General features: G+C 46.8%; 1 protein-coding gene across 6 annotated transcripts in view; it reads right to left on the bottom strand.

Annotated features, from left to right (window-relative positions):
• Window positions 1-13,728, bottom strand: part of PRKG1 (protein kinase cGMP-dependent 1) — a 376,558-nt gene that overhangs the window by 20,951 nt on the left and 341,879 nt on the right. For all 6 annotated transcript variants that reach the window (XM_068197052.1, XM_068197051.1, XM_068197050.1 and 3 more), the window contains one exon: window positions 1,128-1,224. In XM_068197052.1, coding sequence (XP_068053153.1) covers window positions 1,128-1,224 — 97 coding nt within the window. The remainder of the gene's footprint in view (window positions 1-1,127; window positions 1,225-13,728) is intronic.

The raw sequence follows: 13,728 nt of genomic DNA, 5'->3' as shown, positions 1-13,728 counted from the left end.
GGGCGGAGAAGCCAGATGTTAATTTAGGAGGCAAATCCTTGGTGTCAGGAGAGGAGGGAGGGGCTTCAAAAGAGAGGTTGAGCACAACCTCCTGTTCTAAAGCATCCTCAGCAGGTGACTCCTTCAAAATACTCATAAATTAAATATTCATAAACAAAATAATCATACATTAAACCCCAAACCCCAGGAAGAGACCAGTGCTCCCACAGATGCTCTCTCCTCCACAAGATTTCACATCCAGCCAGGAAAAGTCAGGAATAAACCACAGGGAAGAGCAAGCTGGGCTTTGCACACCAATTTTCCCCTTTACATCACAAAAAACACCGAAAACATCTCATTTTGCCCATTTTATTACTCTTCAGGTCCCACAGGATTATGGAGTGGAGGCTTCCCTGAGGTTTTGTGGTGGCAACAGTAACTCTGTTCCCCTTCTGCCCGGGCTTGCAGGAGTTCCTAACATACTGCACGAGTGTCCGGTGTCCGAAGCTCCTCCGTGGTGTAACTCAACTCCCTCTTCCTACTCCAAGGTTTTGTGTTGCCTTGGTGTTACAAACAGCTAGCCTCTTGCTCTGGCTCTGCTTTAAAGGAGACCACAGAGCTCCAAAGCTCCAAGCAGTGCAAAAAGCAGGCTCGGATTTTGTCTTTACAGTTCTGAACAAAACCAGGCCCACTCTGGGATGTATTGTCATGAGTCAGGTGCTGAATGTTCAGCTTTGAGGATAACCAAGTGCAACCACTCTAGACTTGAATAAAAAAAATGTAGAAGAGGCTTTCTGCTGTTACTCTGAATCTGGTTAAATAGGATTTTAGGTTGCTCTTCTGATCCCAGCACTCACCCAGTTCTCCAGGTTGTTTTTAAAAGGCCATAAATCAATGCCATAAACCACTTAAGAGAGAGAAGAGATGTGTGCTCCTCTCTCAGCCTAGGACATAAATCCTTCTTGGCTACTGCAAAGCATTTATTGGTACATTTTTTATGTCTCAGGAAATGTAAGTCAGCTTTCTTCACTAGATAATCCCAGCAGATCATTTTTCTCAAGGTTATTGGGGTGTAATAGCAAAGAAAATGAAGCCTTTAACACAGCAGTTGTATTAGGATGTCACACAAAGAAGAAGAGGTCACCTACCAGCTCCACTCTCCCGAACCCTCCGACTCCCAGGGTGTCGATGATGTTGAAATCCGACAGTTTCAGGTTGGCAAAGAAGGCAGCTTCGGCTTCGTATCTGGAGGTTTTGAGGCGAAAAAACGGAAATTTCTTAGAGGTGCAAACCTGAGCAGTGCGCGCCACCGCCCCCGAGCAGTGGGAGCCTGGGCCAGCCTTTACCTGCTGCACTTCCATCTCAGCTCTCAAAATTCACTTTTAGCTCAGCATTCTGCTGCTCCCAATCCCAACATGGCTCTGGAGGGCACGGCTTTCCAAGGGGCAATAGCAAACATCCCTACTGAGGGTGCAAAGCCAACGCCTGGTACTGCAATCCAGCTGCCAAGGCTGGGCACTTTCTATCCATCTTCTCCTGGGTGAGGTTTGCTTGTAAATATTTTGGTGTCTTTAAGGATTTTTGGAAGATAGAAGTCTTTCCTAAGAGTTTTTCATATCCACAGGCTGGCAGCAGTTTCTATAAATGTTTACTGGAAGTGGCAGGATCACTAAAGGTCCCTGGAGAGAAATCCCAGCCAGGTTTTATGAAATCAGATCTGATAAGTTGCAAATGCCTGAAATGAATGACTTCAGGCACAGATCAACATTCCTATAAGGATATCTTCACTTGTTCTCTTCCTATAAACCCACTCAGAGCAGCCATCCCAAGCCAGGAGGTTCCAAAATCCCGATGCTCTCTGTTTATCCCATGGCCAACTGCCCCACAACACCGCGCGCCTGAGTAAGGAACACGCAACTCCAACCTGTGCAAGCCTGCAAGAATCAGCTTCCCATGCCTATCCATGACCATAATTCCTCCAAAATAGCTCCTTGTTAAGGTTTAGGGTATTTTTAGAAAGGCTTGGAGGGGAAATGGATGAGCAGGATCCGCCCCCTCCATAAAATGTGACATTTGTCTACCGGAGAGTCCCTGGGCGTGTGCGACCTTTGGCTGCGGGTGAATTTATGGGGAAAGAGTTGGCTGGATTATGGAGGGAGGCCTGGAAGGTGCAGGGCTTCATTTTAGCTGGAACAGCTTGCAATTAACAGTAGGGCATAATCACTGGAGGCTTCACTTGTGCAGGGTAACAGCAGTGGGAAGATGAGCCACCATCCCACTCCCGTGGCCACCTGGCCAGCTTTGGAACATTCCCACCCTAATTATTTCATTAACAGATTCCCTTCAAACCATCTCCTCTGCTCTAACATTAAAACCTCAATGCCAATGGGGGAGAGAGAGCAAAACTCTATCATTTTCCAAGTGAAAAGGGAAAGCTACAAATAGGAGTCCAACAATGTGAAAGGTCACATCACAAAGCCCCAAATCTGAGGCAATAAAGCACAATTCTCTTCCAGGGGCTGCTGTCAACAAATGACTTCAGCTCTGCTTTATTTTTTATGCTGTCACCGGATCCTGTCGGTGACCTTGCTCCTGATGCATCTGACTTTGGAAACCAATCAGCACGGAGCCTGCTGTGAACTTGGGATAACCTTGTGTGCCACAGCTGCTCATTGATCGCTTCATGCTCATCACGAGGTGAACGCTGAGCTGGCACTAGAAAAGGATTTAAATGTCCCCTTTCAAATCACAGCAGAGCCATCATTTCAGGGCTGACAGAGCAGTGAGCACCTCTCATTTCCATGATGAATGGACAGAGCAGTTAAACACCTTTAATGACTTCTAATTGCCAGCAAGATGAAATCCCAGCGAGGAAAATTTCCTGACAACACACAAACAGATGTAAAATTTCAGGGCCAGGGTCACACAATGGTTTGGGTTGGAAGGGACCCTCAAGACCATCTGATTTCAACCTCCCTGCCATAGTCAGGGACACCTTCCTGGGTAAGGAAGCTGAAATCTTCTGGATTTGCATTGGAACGTGCAATGTTCCAATGGGTATTATTTTGCTTAGAAAAATACTTGCTGCATTCTTGGGATTGCTTTGGGAAATCCCTTGGCTAATTCCCTCTGCCACGCTCCTTGGATGTAGTGTGAACAGACAAGTGCAGCATAGCAGATGAGACAAATTGGATGTTTTTTTTTTCTAAATATAGTGCAACAAACCTCCAAACCCCGGAAGAAATGCCAAAAATAGGCAGTGAACCAAAACACCGGTAAAATCAAGCAAACAAGCCCTTTCCATGCCCACTAACAACAGTCCCACTGGAATTCTGTTTTATTCCCAGCTACAAAAGTCCAAGTCCACTTAAACTCCAAATTTCTGTAAATGAAGTCGTTATGCATTCCAAAGCTGCTAAGCTGGAGTATAAATATCTTCAATAAAAAGATGAAAACACAAATATTCCCAAGCTAAATGAGAACCCAGGGGTATGATCCTCACCATGAAGTTCAGAATTCCTTCCAAATTCCTGAAGCTGAGCATGCTGTTCCCTGAACAGAAGCTCCCAAGGTTCTGCAGTGTGACCTCCTCACTCAACAGTACGATGGTAAAAAACATATGTGGTGTGTGATTTTACCTCCCAAAGTCAAGAGACCCTTTCAAGGCACTGGGAGGGCAGTGCTAAGTAATACAGAAGTTGATATAATAATATTTTTCTGTAGGAAAATGTTCAGTTCTGGATCAGCATAAAGAATCTGCAACAGTCAGGAATTTTTGGGATATTCACAGGACGGCTCAGGCTGGAAGGGATCACATCTGGTGGCACCTCCCTGCTCCAGCAGGGCCATCCCAGAGCACAGGGCACAGCCCTGTGTGCACACAGCTCTGCCACAGCCCCAGGGAGGAGAGCCCCTAGGCTCTGTGCACAATGTGCTCAGGGAAGCAGCTCCATAGAACAGAGGTGGGATGAGAGTAGGGACAGTTTGACCCCACTTGTGCAGCATGAGGTGGGAATAACTCATCCCTTTGTGGGACAAATCCACCTGTGCTAGGGCAGGGTGCTTTTCTCCACTTTGGAGATGCCACAACCTCATGCCATTCCTCTTTAATCAGAAAGGCACTTTTATTGTAAATCGCAGCCTTATGCCAGTGCTTGGAGACTTTCCAAATAATCAAATGCTTTTCTGACTCTGGAAGAGTTCAAATTCCTGAATTAATTGATGAGAGGAGTGCTGGGAAGATACCTTGGAGGCACAAGTGGCATCACAAGCACACACTGGAGCTGTGCAGACACGAGGCCTGAACTTCCTGCACTGGGATTTCTGGGCTTGTCTCCAGTGGAGTTAGCTGTAATTAAGAAAGAACCTTTCCTTGGATATTTTGGTAATTGTGCTGCTCCTCCCAGGTCAAAATGCCTTGAAAATCCTAGCTGGAAGTGCACAAAAAGAAAATATCCAGGGAATGTGTGATCCAAAAGGAATGACCAGTCTGTTCTTTAATAAAGAGCTTTTAAAATGAAGGCTGAGCTTATCACAGGAGCTGGTGGGACACCAGGATTCCACTAATGTGCGCTCCTAATGGAACTTTTTGCTTATTGCAGCAAGTTTTTGTCACCTACTGAGACTAGCCCAACCTTGGCAGAGCTCACAGCCCACTCCTGAAGCTGAAAGCAGAGTGGGACCTCAGAGAGAAGCACAGAAGATGTTCAGCTCTGAGTTGGGCAGGAGCATCCTGCAGAGCCTCCAAGCTCTTCTCCAAGATTTCCTGCAAATCTGAGTGGCAGAAACCTCCTGAAAGCTCCTCTGGAAGAGCTGGAGCTTGGAAACACCACACCTTTCCCTGCCTCCAAATAAAATACCTGTTCCTGAGGAGCTGCCTTGCCTCAGCCTCCTCGTAGGCAGGGACAGGCACCACATACAAGACACCAGAGCAATCAGGGACCTCAGGAGGAAATTCCATCTTCCTATATCCCAATCCTTTGAAATGGCAGTGCAAGAGCCACAGCCCAAATATCTGGGCAATGCTGTGCCCAAGGGGAGAGGAAATCCTGTGGCTCCTCACACTCCTGGAGGTTTCCCAGCATTTAAATGAGCCACTGCCTCCTAGGATGATGATTGCTCTGAGAGATATTTCAAGCTTTGCCTCCTAAAACTATGAACAACAACAAAAATAATGAAATAATCATATTACCCAGGCAGTTGATAAATGAGAAAATGTGAGGAGCAAAGGTTTGCAATTACCCAACTGCTCAGCTCTGCTGAAGTAGCTCCTGATTCCCATCCTGTGTTGGGAAACATCAGACATCTGTTAGCAAACTGTCATCTCCAGAGAAAACTTGGCTCCTCTCCACCTGCAGGCTGCCAGCCAGCCAGGAACTGCAACCAAATGAGAACCTACCACCCTGATCCGAGCAAATGCCACCAGTTTGGGGGGATAAGCCCAGAATTTGGGAGCCTTCCCCGCTGACAGACACCAGCTTTGTTTAACAAGCAGCCTTTTACTTGTTTTTTTGGTCAGCCTGGTCACTACCTCACCCGTCACTGAGGAAATGCATTCCTGTAGACGGAAATTACAGAATCTCTGCAAAAACTGGGAAAAGTGGAGCTGCAGCACCTGGATGGTGGTGATCAGAGCCAGCCTGCAAGGAGACACAGGTGAAGTGAGCCTGAGATCCACAGGTGGGGTGAGGAGGTAAATACATCCCAAAACTAAACCTTATTTCTGTGCCCACTAAAAGCCCTCTCCTTATGCTTTTAAGATACAGTGAGATTCTAAAGGGGTCAGAGAATCATGGAATAGTTTGGCTTGGAAAGGAGCTTCATGGTCATGTTGTTCCAACCACCTTCCACTAGACCAGGCTGCTCCCAACCCTTTCTTGAACACTTCCAAGATGGGGCAGCCACAATTTATTTCTTATTAAATGCTGCTTCAGCTAATGGGGCACTTAAAAAAATCTGTGTAAAAGAAAGCAAAAATTCCCCCATATCTTCAGTTCTGTGACTATTCTTACTCTCCATCTGACTGTCCATATTTTAGCTGGGATGAAATGACCCACCTGGGTCTGGTCCATCCATGGGACGCTGCCTGCCTGATACCCTGAAATCATGTTAAGCTCCCTACACTGGATTTGTGCTGTGTCAAATTTGGGTGCAGGTGAATAATGGGAAGTGGCAGGGACATGGCAGCAATTCCTGTCACCAGGAGCCTTTGTTCTTGAAAGTGATGTAAGGAGAAGCAGATGCAGCAAGTGGTGGCAGGGCTGCCACAGCTCCCCTTCCCTCCCCTGATGGCTCCAATGACTCCAAATAGCTCAGGATCACATCTTTCCCGTGGATTTGGGGCAATGGGGAATCTAGGAAGAGGTGAAAGTGAAAACAAAAGCATCTCATGCTGTGTCCATGTGAGATGCTGAGGTTCAGCTGTGCCCTCTTTGAGGGGACACAGGAAGGGGACAAAGGGGAGCAGGGACAGCCACAGGGAATCAACACAACCAGCAGGATCCAGAGCCTGGGAATGCCTGAAAGCAAATTCCTGGGAGGCACTAAGAGCAAATCCCTATTTCTTTGTGGTGTGGTGCCACTCATCCTCTCAGAGGTCCCACCTCAGGTGCAAACCCTTCTTATCCAGCATTGCCTCTGGATATCAATCCATGGGGTCAGGACTTCCGGGGACAGATGTTCTTTGATGAACATTTGCAGCAGGAAAAAAAAAAAAAAAAAACAGGGCATGAACCCAACCCTTGCTGGGAAAGGCCAAACCTGCTCCCCAGACTTGTCCAGGATCTGAGCACTCCCATGTCTCCATGCATTAGCTGGAAGGGGGTGCTGGCCCCAAAATGCTCCTCAGGCAGAGCAGGCAGTGAGAGCAGGGAATAACAATGACCTGCATGTATGGGTGATGCTGTGACAAGGCTGACCTAGAACAGAGCCAGACAGGGCTAAAGAATAAAGTAGGGATTTGTTAAAAGGCTTCAATGGATCCACCTTGGGCAGCACAAGAGCCCAGCCAGGGCTGCACCCAAGATGAACCAAAATGGTCACAAAAAGGACACCTGGTCACGGGGCCTCTCACTTTTAGAAGTTCTGCTCCATTTGCATATTGGAGTTCATTGTCCAGTAACAGCTTTAGGTTATGAAGTCACATCCTTCTTACTTTTCTCTCTCCAGCCCACGTTGTTTGTGCTCCTGGGCCTGAAATCTGGATCAGCTGTCCTTGGTCCCCAGCTAGAGAAATAATTGTTTTTTCTCCCTGCTCTGTGAAGAGAGCTCACCATCCCCTAATGTGAAGCTCAGACCTACACACTAAAGCAGCACAGAATCTGAAAAATATAAAAGCTAAAACCTGAGGCATCATGGGAAAGGCTTCTGTGCTCCTTCCTCTGTGTACCATGTGTCCATCTCCTCGTGATGCACAAATGTACCTGGGAACTTCCCAAAGATCCTTTCAGGAAAAGCTGGCATTCCAAGGAAAAGCCCAGCTCTTTGCCTGTTTCCTTACTCATCACAAACATTACAGAACAGCTGAATTTATTCCCAGCTCTGTCACGTTATTGCCATTTATGAGCTTGCTCACAAATTCAAATCCCAAAATTATTCCATCAATAATTCCTGCCTGTGTTTAGCTACCCTATAATGCCAGTGCAGTCCAGGGAGGGATGGATGCTATGGTGCCACCCACTGATCCTGGCTGCTCCGAGAGGATTTACCTCCAGATGAAGATTTGCTGCCCTGCCCCAAAGAAGACCAAGAAGGACAACATCAAACTCATCTTCCACTCTCAATTTTTTTTTTTTAATTGCAAACCACACCAGAAGAGTGGAATGATGGATCTGTGGATGGATCCAGGGCAAACAGATGGGAATAGTAACCCAGATATGCCTTAGGCCAGGTGTCCTCCTTCCAGCCCATCCTTCTGAGGTGGCTTTAACTCCTGATTTAGCTCCTTCTCTCACTGCCTTCCACATCTGACACCTAAAAACCAAACCAAGAGCCTTTTCCTTAGGATTTTTAAAAGCCATGTGCTGGTGGTGCTGCTGGGTTTGAAGCTGCAGCTGTGGGGACCATTGCATGGAAAAGGAAGGCTGAATTTCTTTTCAAGTCCATGTTTTCAGGGCTGGGAATTTCTCTTGGATGCCCCAGCATCTGAACTCACAGCCTTTCACATCAGGAGAAAACTGCACACCCCCTGCTTCAGATTTTCTTACAGAAAGGGAGCTTTGAGTGGCAGCTAAACCAGACATTAAAGCCATGGCATCTCTAACTTCCTCTGGAAGGGGAAGGAGATCTGAAATTAAAAATATAGGGTTAAGAAACTCACAGGTTTACTTATCCCCTACCCTTTTTTAAAAGCAAATCACTTTTCAGTGAGAGCTAAGCACCACAAACACGATACTGTGCTGTTGCAGCAAGCTGAGCTCATCCCAGGTTAGTTCAGTAGTTACACAAAGAGATTTGTTTGCATTATGGGGCTTTGAAGACTTGGACGTTGCACAGATCTCACCCAGAATTGTAACCGAACACACTGAAATACAGCCAAAGCAGCTCAGAAAGTGCTTCTCCTCATCCAGGCTCTTTGAAAAGTGGGTTTTCTGAAGTGAGTTTTGTTGAAGCCCTTACACATGCCAAGAGATTTGTGATACCTTATTAAAGACCTTGTGCTGCTGGGTTCAGTGCCTCCCACCCCACAGTGGGACCTCATCTGAGAGACAACCCCTTCAAATGCAAATTTCACCCTTTCCCCCCCGCCCAGATATTCATGTAGGATTCTCTCCTCTTGTAACACAGAGAAGTGCATCACTCCCTTTAAAGCTCACAACAGCCCACAGGAGTCTGAGCTCCCAAAATCCCAACCCTCCACTCTCCAATTCCAGCACCCAAGTTGTGAAATTGTCCATTACACATCCACAAGATGCTGATGGGCCAGGAAAAGCCACAATTTTGGTGGAAGAGCCCAAAAAAAGGGAATAGAAAATGCCAACTGATGGGAACTCCATCTGGAGATCAGAGCCCAAGTGCTCTCAGGAGAGCACAAGGAGGGTTTTTAGGAAACACAGTCCCTGATTTCCTCTGGAATTCACAGGGAGATCACCATGGGAATGTGGGTTTGTTTTCCAGATGCACATGTTCCTCCTGAACTCCTAAGGAAACAGCTCCATGCTTCCAACAGGACTCTCCCCACCTCCTGCTCTGGGAAGTGCTGGATTCAGCTCTGGGTAAAACAACAATTGTACTATTCCTCATGCCAAAACGTCCTGAAATAGTTCAAACAAGACACCCTACAGAATAGTCTGATTAAACCCCCCAGATTTTAATCCATTTTAATTAAAAGGGGTGGAGGGAGGATGTGGAGTATTCCTTCCTCTGGTGGAGTTTCCTGTTCTGTGCAGTATTAAAGGATATTGCTTAAGGATGGGGGTTGTTCCTTCTCTTTTCTCTCCCTTTTTCCTGGTCTCTTGTTTTAACTCTGGATGATTTTAGCTGGAGGCCAAAGAAATGCCTTATATCACAGTCTGTCCTGGCCCAGTGAACAAAATCCTAAGGAAAAGCAGAAGACATCTCACAGCACCTCAAATGCTGTTCTTGGACCTTGACAACCCCGTTTCATTCCAACAAACGGAATATTTGGTATAAAATGGAAGACCAGTAAAATGTTATTTATCAAAAGCCAAATAAGTTCATATTCAAATCATGGACTCCTGGGGCAAACTGGGGTTTAAACCCCAAGATTCAGCAGATTCAGATCTCTATGGGAGCACCCACTCCCCAGTTCCTAAAGGAACACAAAGGCTGTGGAAAATAAAACTCCCACAGTGAACTTTAATGCCCTTGAATAATTTAGAGTATTTTGGTGAGGATGGAGAAAATTCCCTGAATTCCCTCTTTTGTCCTCATTTGTTTTGGATTCAACAGTTTGGATTTACAGACAATAAAATCTCTTTGGAAAAGAAGGCATCAAGGGTTTTGCCTTTCACTTTTCTGACTGAATTCAGAGGCAATATCTGCAGATCACTTGGAGATTTTTTCCCTTTGGAAACCACCAAGGGGAACCCAGGCTGCTGTGGAAGCCCAGGAAAACAATAATTTTACATTAAAATTCCAAATGAACTCTGCAAGGACAATAAATCCCAGCTACCAAACTGGATTCAAAAGTACCGTTGAACACAAAGGTATACCAAAGGTATTTTAGGGAAAATTGTTGGGATTCATTGGGAAAGAGCCTCAGTTCCACCCTTGGAAATTCAGACATGATCTCAAGGAAAGCTCGGCCTAATTACAGCTTGAAATTGCTCAAATCACAGTTGTGCTCTACGAAATCTCCCCAGCTAATTGCTAATTAGATCTCAAGAACCCCAAAAATGGCTCAGCTGAGCACATCAACTCCAAGGACCCCTTTTGCCTCCAGCCAGGACCTGCATGGGAAAGGTCACCATGGCAACTTGGTTGCAGCTTCCTCTTCTTTAATTTTTTAAGGAATGTGGGGAACAGATCAATACATTTATGATGTCAGACACATCTATTTGTCCAGCTTGCTGTGTTCACCACTTATTGTGCATTGGTTCAAGTCCCAGGGGATTCAGACAGCTCTGTCGATGTTTTGCCCTCGGTTCTTTTTTTCCAATGGTCCAAATCCCCTGGGAGAAAATCCCTTGCAAGAGGGATTGCAGCTTGGCAGCTGCTAAGAGGCAGAGCTCTACTTTGAGAGGACCCGTGTTCCTTCTCCAAGGGCTGCTGAGGGGCGTTCCATGGAATCACAGAATGGTTTGGAATGGAAGGGACTTCAAAGCCCATCCAGTCCCACCCCCTGCCATGGCCAGGGGCACCTTCCACTGTCCCAGGCTGCTCCAACCTGGCCTTGGACACTTCCAGGGATCCAGGGGCAGCCACAGCTGCTCTGGGCACCCTGTGCCAGGGCCTGCCCACCCTCCCAGGGAACAATTCCTTCCCAATATCCCATCCATCCCTGTCCTCTGGCAGTGGAAAGTCATTCCCTGTGTCCTGTCCCTCCATCTTTATTCCTCTGGCCAACACCAGAGTGCTCCAGCCGTGCTGCCACTGCTGGTGGAAGCTGTTCCATCTGGCATTTTCCCTCCTAATTTACTTGGGGAAAAAAGAGGTGACATGGAAGAGGAAGGCAGGAAGGAGGGGAACATCACATAAAATCCTACTGCAAAAGTGGGAGCAGGCAGGAAGCTGATTTTCCCTCACAAAGCACACGCAAAGAGGGGTTTGGTGCTCCCCCTGTTCACTCTGGCAGACATGGAAATGTGGGAAGAGTTCACTGAACCCAGGTTCCACATAACCAACCCCATCCTGGGGTCTTCCTGCTCTAAACCCACTTCTAATTGGAGTTACCTGCTGAGATTTTGCTTTTTTTGTGTGTGTGAGCATTGGTTTGGAAAGCAAAATCAAGGTCTTGGGCCATGCAGGTCCTTTTGGCTCCATGTGGGATGGACTCTGCAGGGGCAGGAAGAGTTCAACACCTCCACACAAATCACATTTACCTGGCAAAAGTCAGGAAAAGGCAGAAGAATGAAAGGTCCATTTGGAGAAAAGCTGGAGAAGCAGGAAAACCACAGCACCTATGCATGCACAAACATCCAAGAAAGGTCTAAGGGTGAAGAAGAGGAGAATTAGAAGGTCTCATCTCTCAGGAAGGTTATTTTGACACAGGGGAATGGCAGGGCTATCTCTGGAATGACAGAATTACACTCCCAGAAGCTGCTGGAGACAGGAAGACTACACCAAACAGCCTGTCCTAAAAAAAAAAAAAAGAGTAATTTATTGTGCTAAATCAGCTTCACAAAACAAATTATCAAGATCAACTGTAGCTGGAAATTCCAGTGTAAACAAGGAAGGATGAGATTTCTGGCCACCCAAAGGATGAGCAAGGGTGGCTGTGATCTGGTTTGGGTTGTCAGGGACCTTAAAATCATCATGTGATGGGCAGGGACAACTTCCACTTGCTCCAAGCCCTGTCCAACCTGGCTTTGGACACTTCCAGGGACTGGGCAGCCACAACCACATCATAAACAAGAAAAGATAAGCCAGGCCCAGTTCAAAGTCCTACCCTTGGGAAAACCTCCTTGTAAGAGAAAAATCATGATCGAACACTGCTGGAGAGAGGTTTCATATAAAAGCACCACTTGAAAAGTCACAAAAGGGAATTTGAAGAGCAGCTGAAGGAGCTGATGAGGAGAATGAAATCTCAGCAGTGGCACAGGGATCTGGACACAGCAAACACACCCAGCATGGTTCTAGGAGGGGCCAGCAGGAATTTGGAGTGGCTGAGTGGCAGCAGGAGCCAGGATATTAAAAGCAAGAGCACCCTTCAAATATGAAGTAATTTCAAACAAATTAAGAAAGAGGAAAGAAAAAAGAACCAAATCATGTCCAGTTGAAAGGAAAAACACCATAAGACAGAACAAAAAGGGCAAATAACAACTTCAAAAGGCTTCAAACCAAATAATAAACCCTTCCTGACCACAGCAGCAGCACAAGCCTGACCATGGGCCGTAGGGACCCTACAGAGACCCTCTGGAAAGAGTCCACCGAGGAGAACAAAGCCATGTGGGAGAAGCTCAGTGCACTTTTTACCCCTGGGCTCAATGTGGAAGGTCTTGGGGAGAGCCTCCCAGCACATCTTCCTTCCCAGGGAAGCTCCAGGGGAACCCCATTGAAGTGTCAGGAGGGGACCCAAGCCAACCTAGGGACCAGATGGGCCTCCCCAGCACTTCTATGTGACCTCCAGGATGGAAGTGGCTTTTTGATGGGATCCAGAGCCCTCTGGTCCCCTGAAGCCAACATCTGTCCTAACAGAAGCACTTGACACATGGATAAATCAGAGTTCTTTGGGGAAGAGCCAAGGAGCTTCCCAAGCCTACTGGAGCTCTTTGAAGGAGTCCCCATGCACATGGGAAGGAGAGATCTGCTGGATACACTTGGCTTGGATTTCCTAACAGCATCTGACAAGGTTTGAAAGGCTCTTACAAAAAGGATATAAGAAGAGAGGTCTGTGCATTGATTAAAACAAAAAAAAAAGTACAAAATGGGAAATGCATGGCTCATTTTCCTAATGGAGGGAGGCCAGCAGTGCTCAGATGCTTCCTGTTGAACATCTTTAGGGATGAACTGGAAAAACAAGGAGAAGAAGTAAAGTGACAGCATTGGTCAAAGATATGAAATCACCAAAACCAGCAAACAAAAGCCCAAGGTGAAAAACTGAACAAGGAATTAAAGATACTGAGGGACAAGGTAACCCCTACACTTGAAATCCTGTAGGAATGAAGTGAGGCGGAAAAAACATCCTCCATATGCAGGTGGTGATGGTCATTCATCCACCTTTACTGCCCTCACCTCAAAAGCTAAGGAGTAAGGCTGGAAAAGGTGCTGGAAAGTGATGGTGAGGAGCACAGATCTGGACTGGATTCTGTGCTAGGGGAAAAGACAACTGGCAGGAGAGGATCGAAGTTGAAAAGGTCAGGGTGTGCCATGGAAAGCAGCTGTGCAGATTCAGACAAGAGAAACCCACCAAGGAATGCTCAAATCTGTCAGCAGGAAGTGCCCGAGTCCCAGATCGCTGGAGACCAGAGGCTGCCAATTAATAAATCAATAATCACCTCTTTGCTCTTCTCCCCCTTCCAGACACCTGCTGGAGGGCACGGGCAGAGACAGGACCCAGCTGGATCCACTGAGGCACTCCCAGCAGATCTGCACAGAACTGGGATAAACTGGGAAACTCAAGACCCCTTC

The sequence above is a fragment of the Anomalospiza imberbis genome, chromosome 8, assembly GCF_031753505.1.
Source record: "Anomalospiza imberbis isolate Cuckoo-Finch-1a 21T00152 chromosome 8, ASM3175350v1, whole genome shotgun sequence".
NCBI lineage: Eukaryota > Metazoa > Chordata > Aves > Passeriformes > Viduidae > Anomalospiza > Anomalospiza imberbis.
The sequence above is the reverse complement of the archived record's forward strand: the minus strand, read 5'-3'. Positions and strand labels throughout refer to the sequence as shown.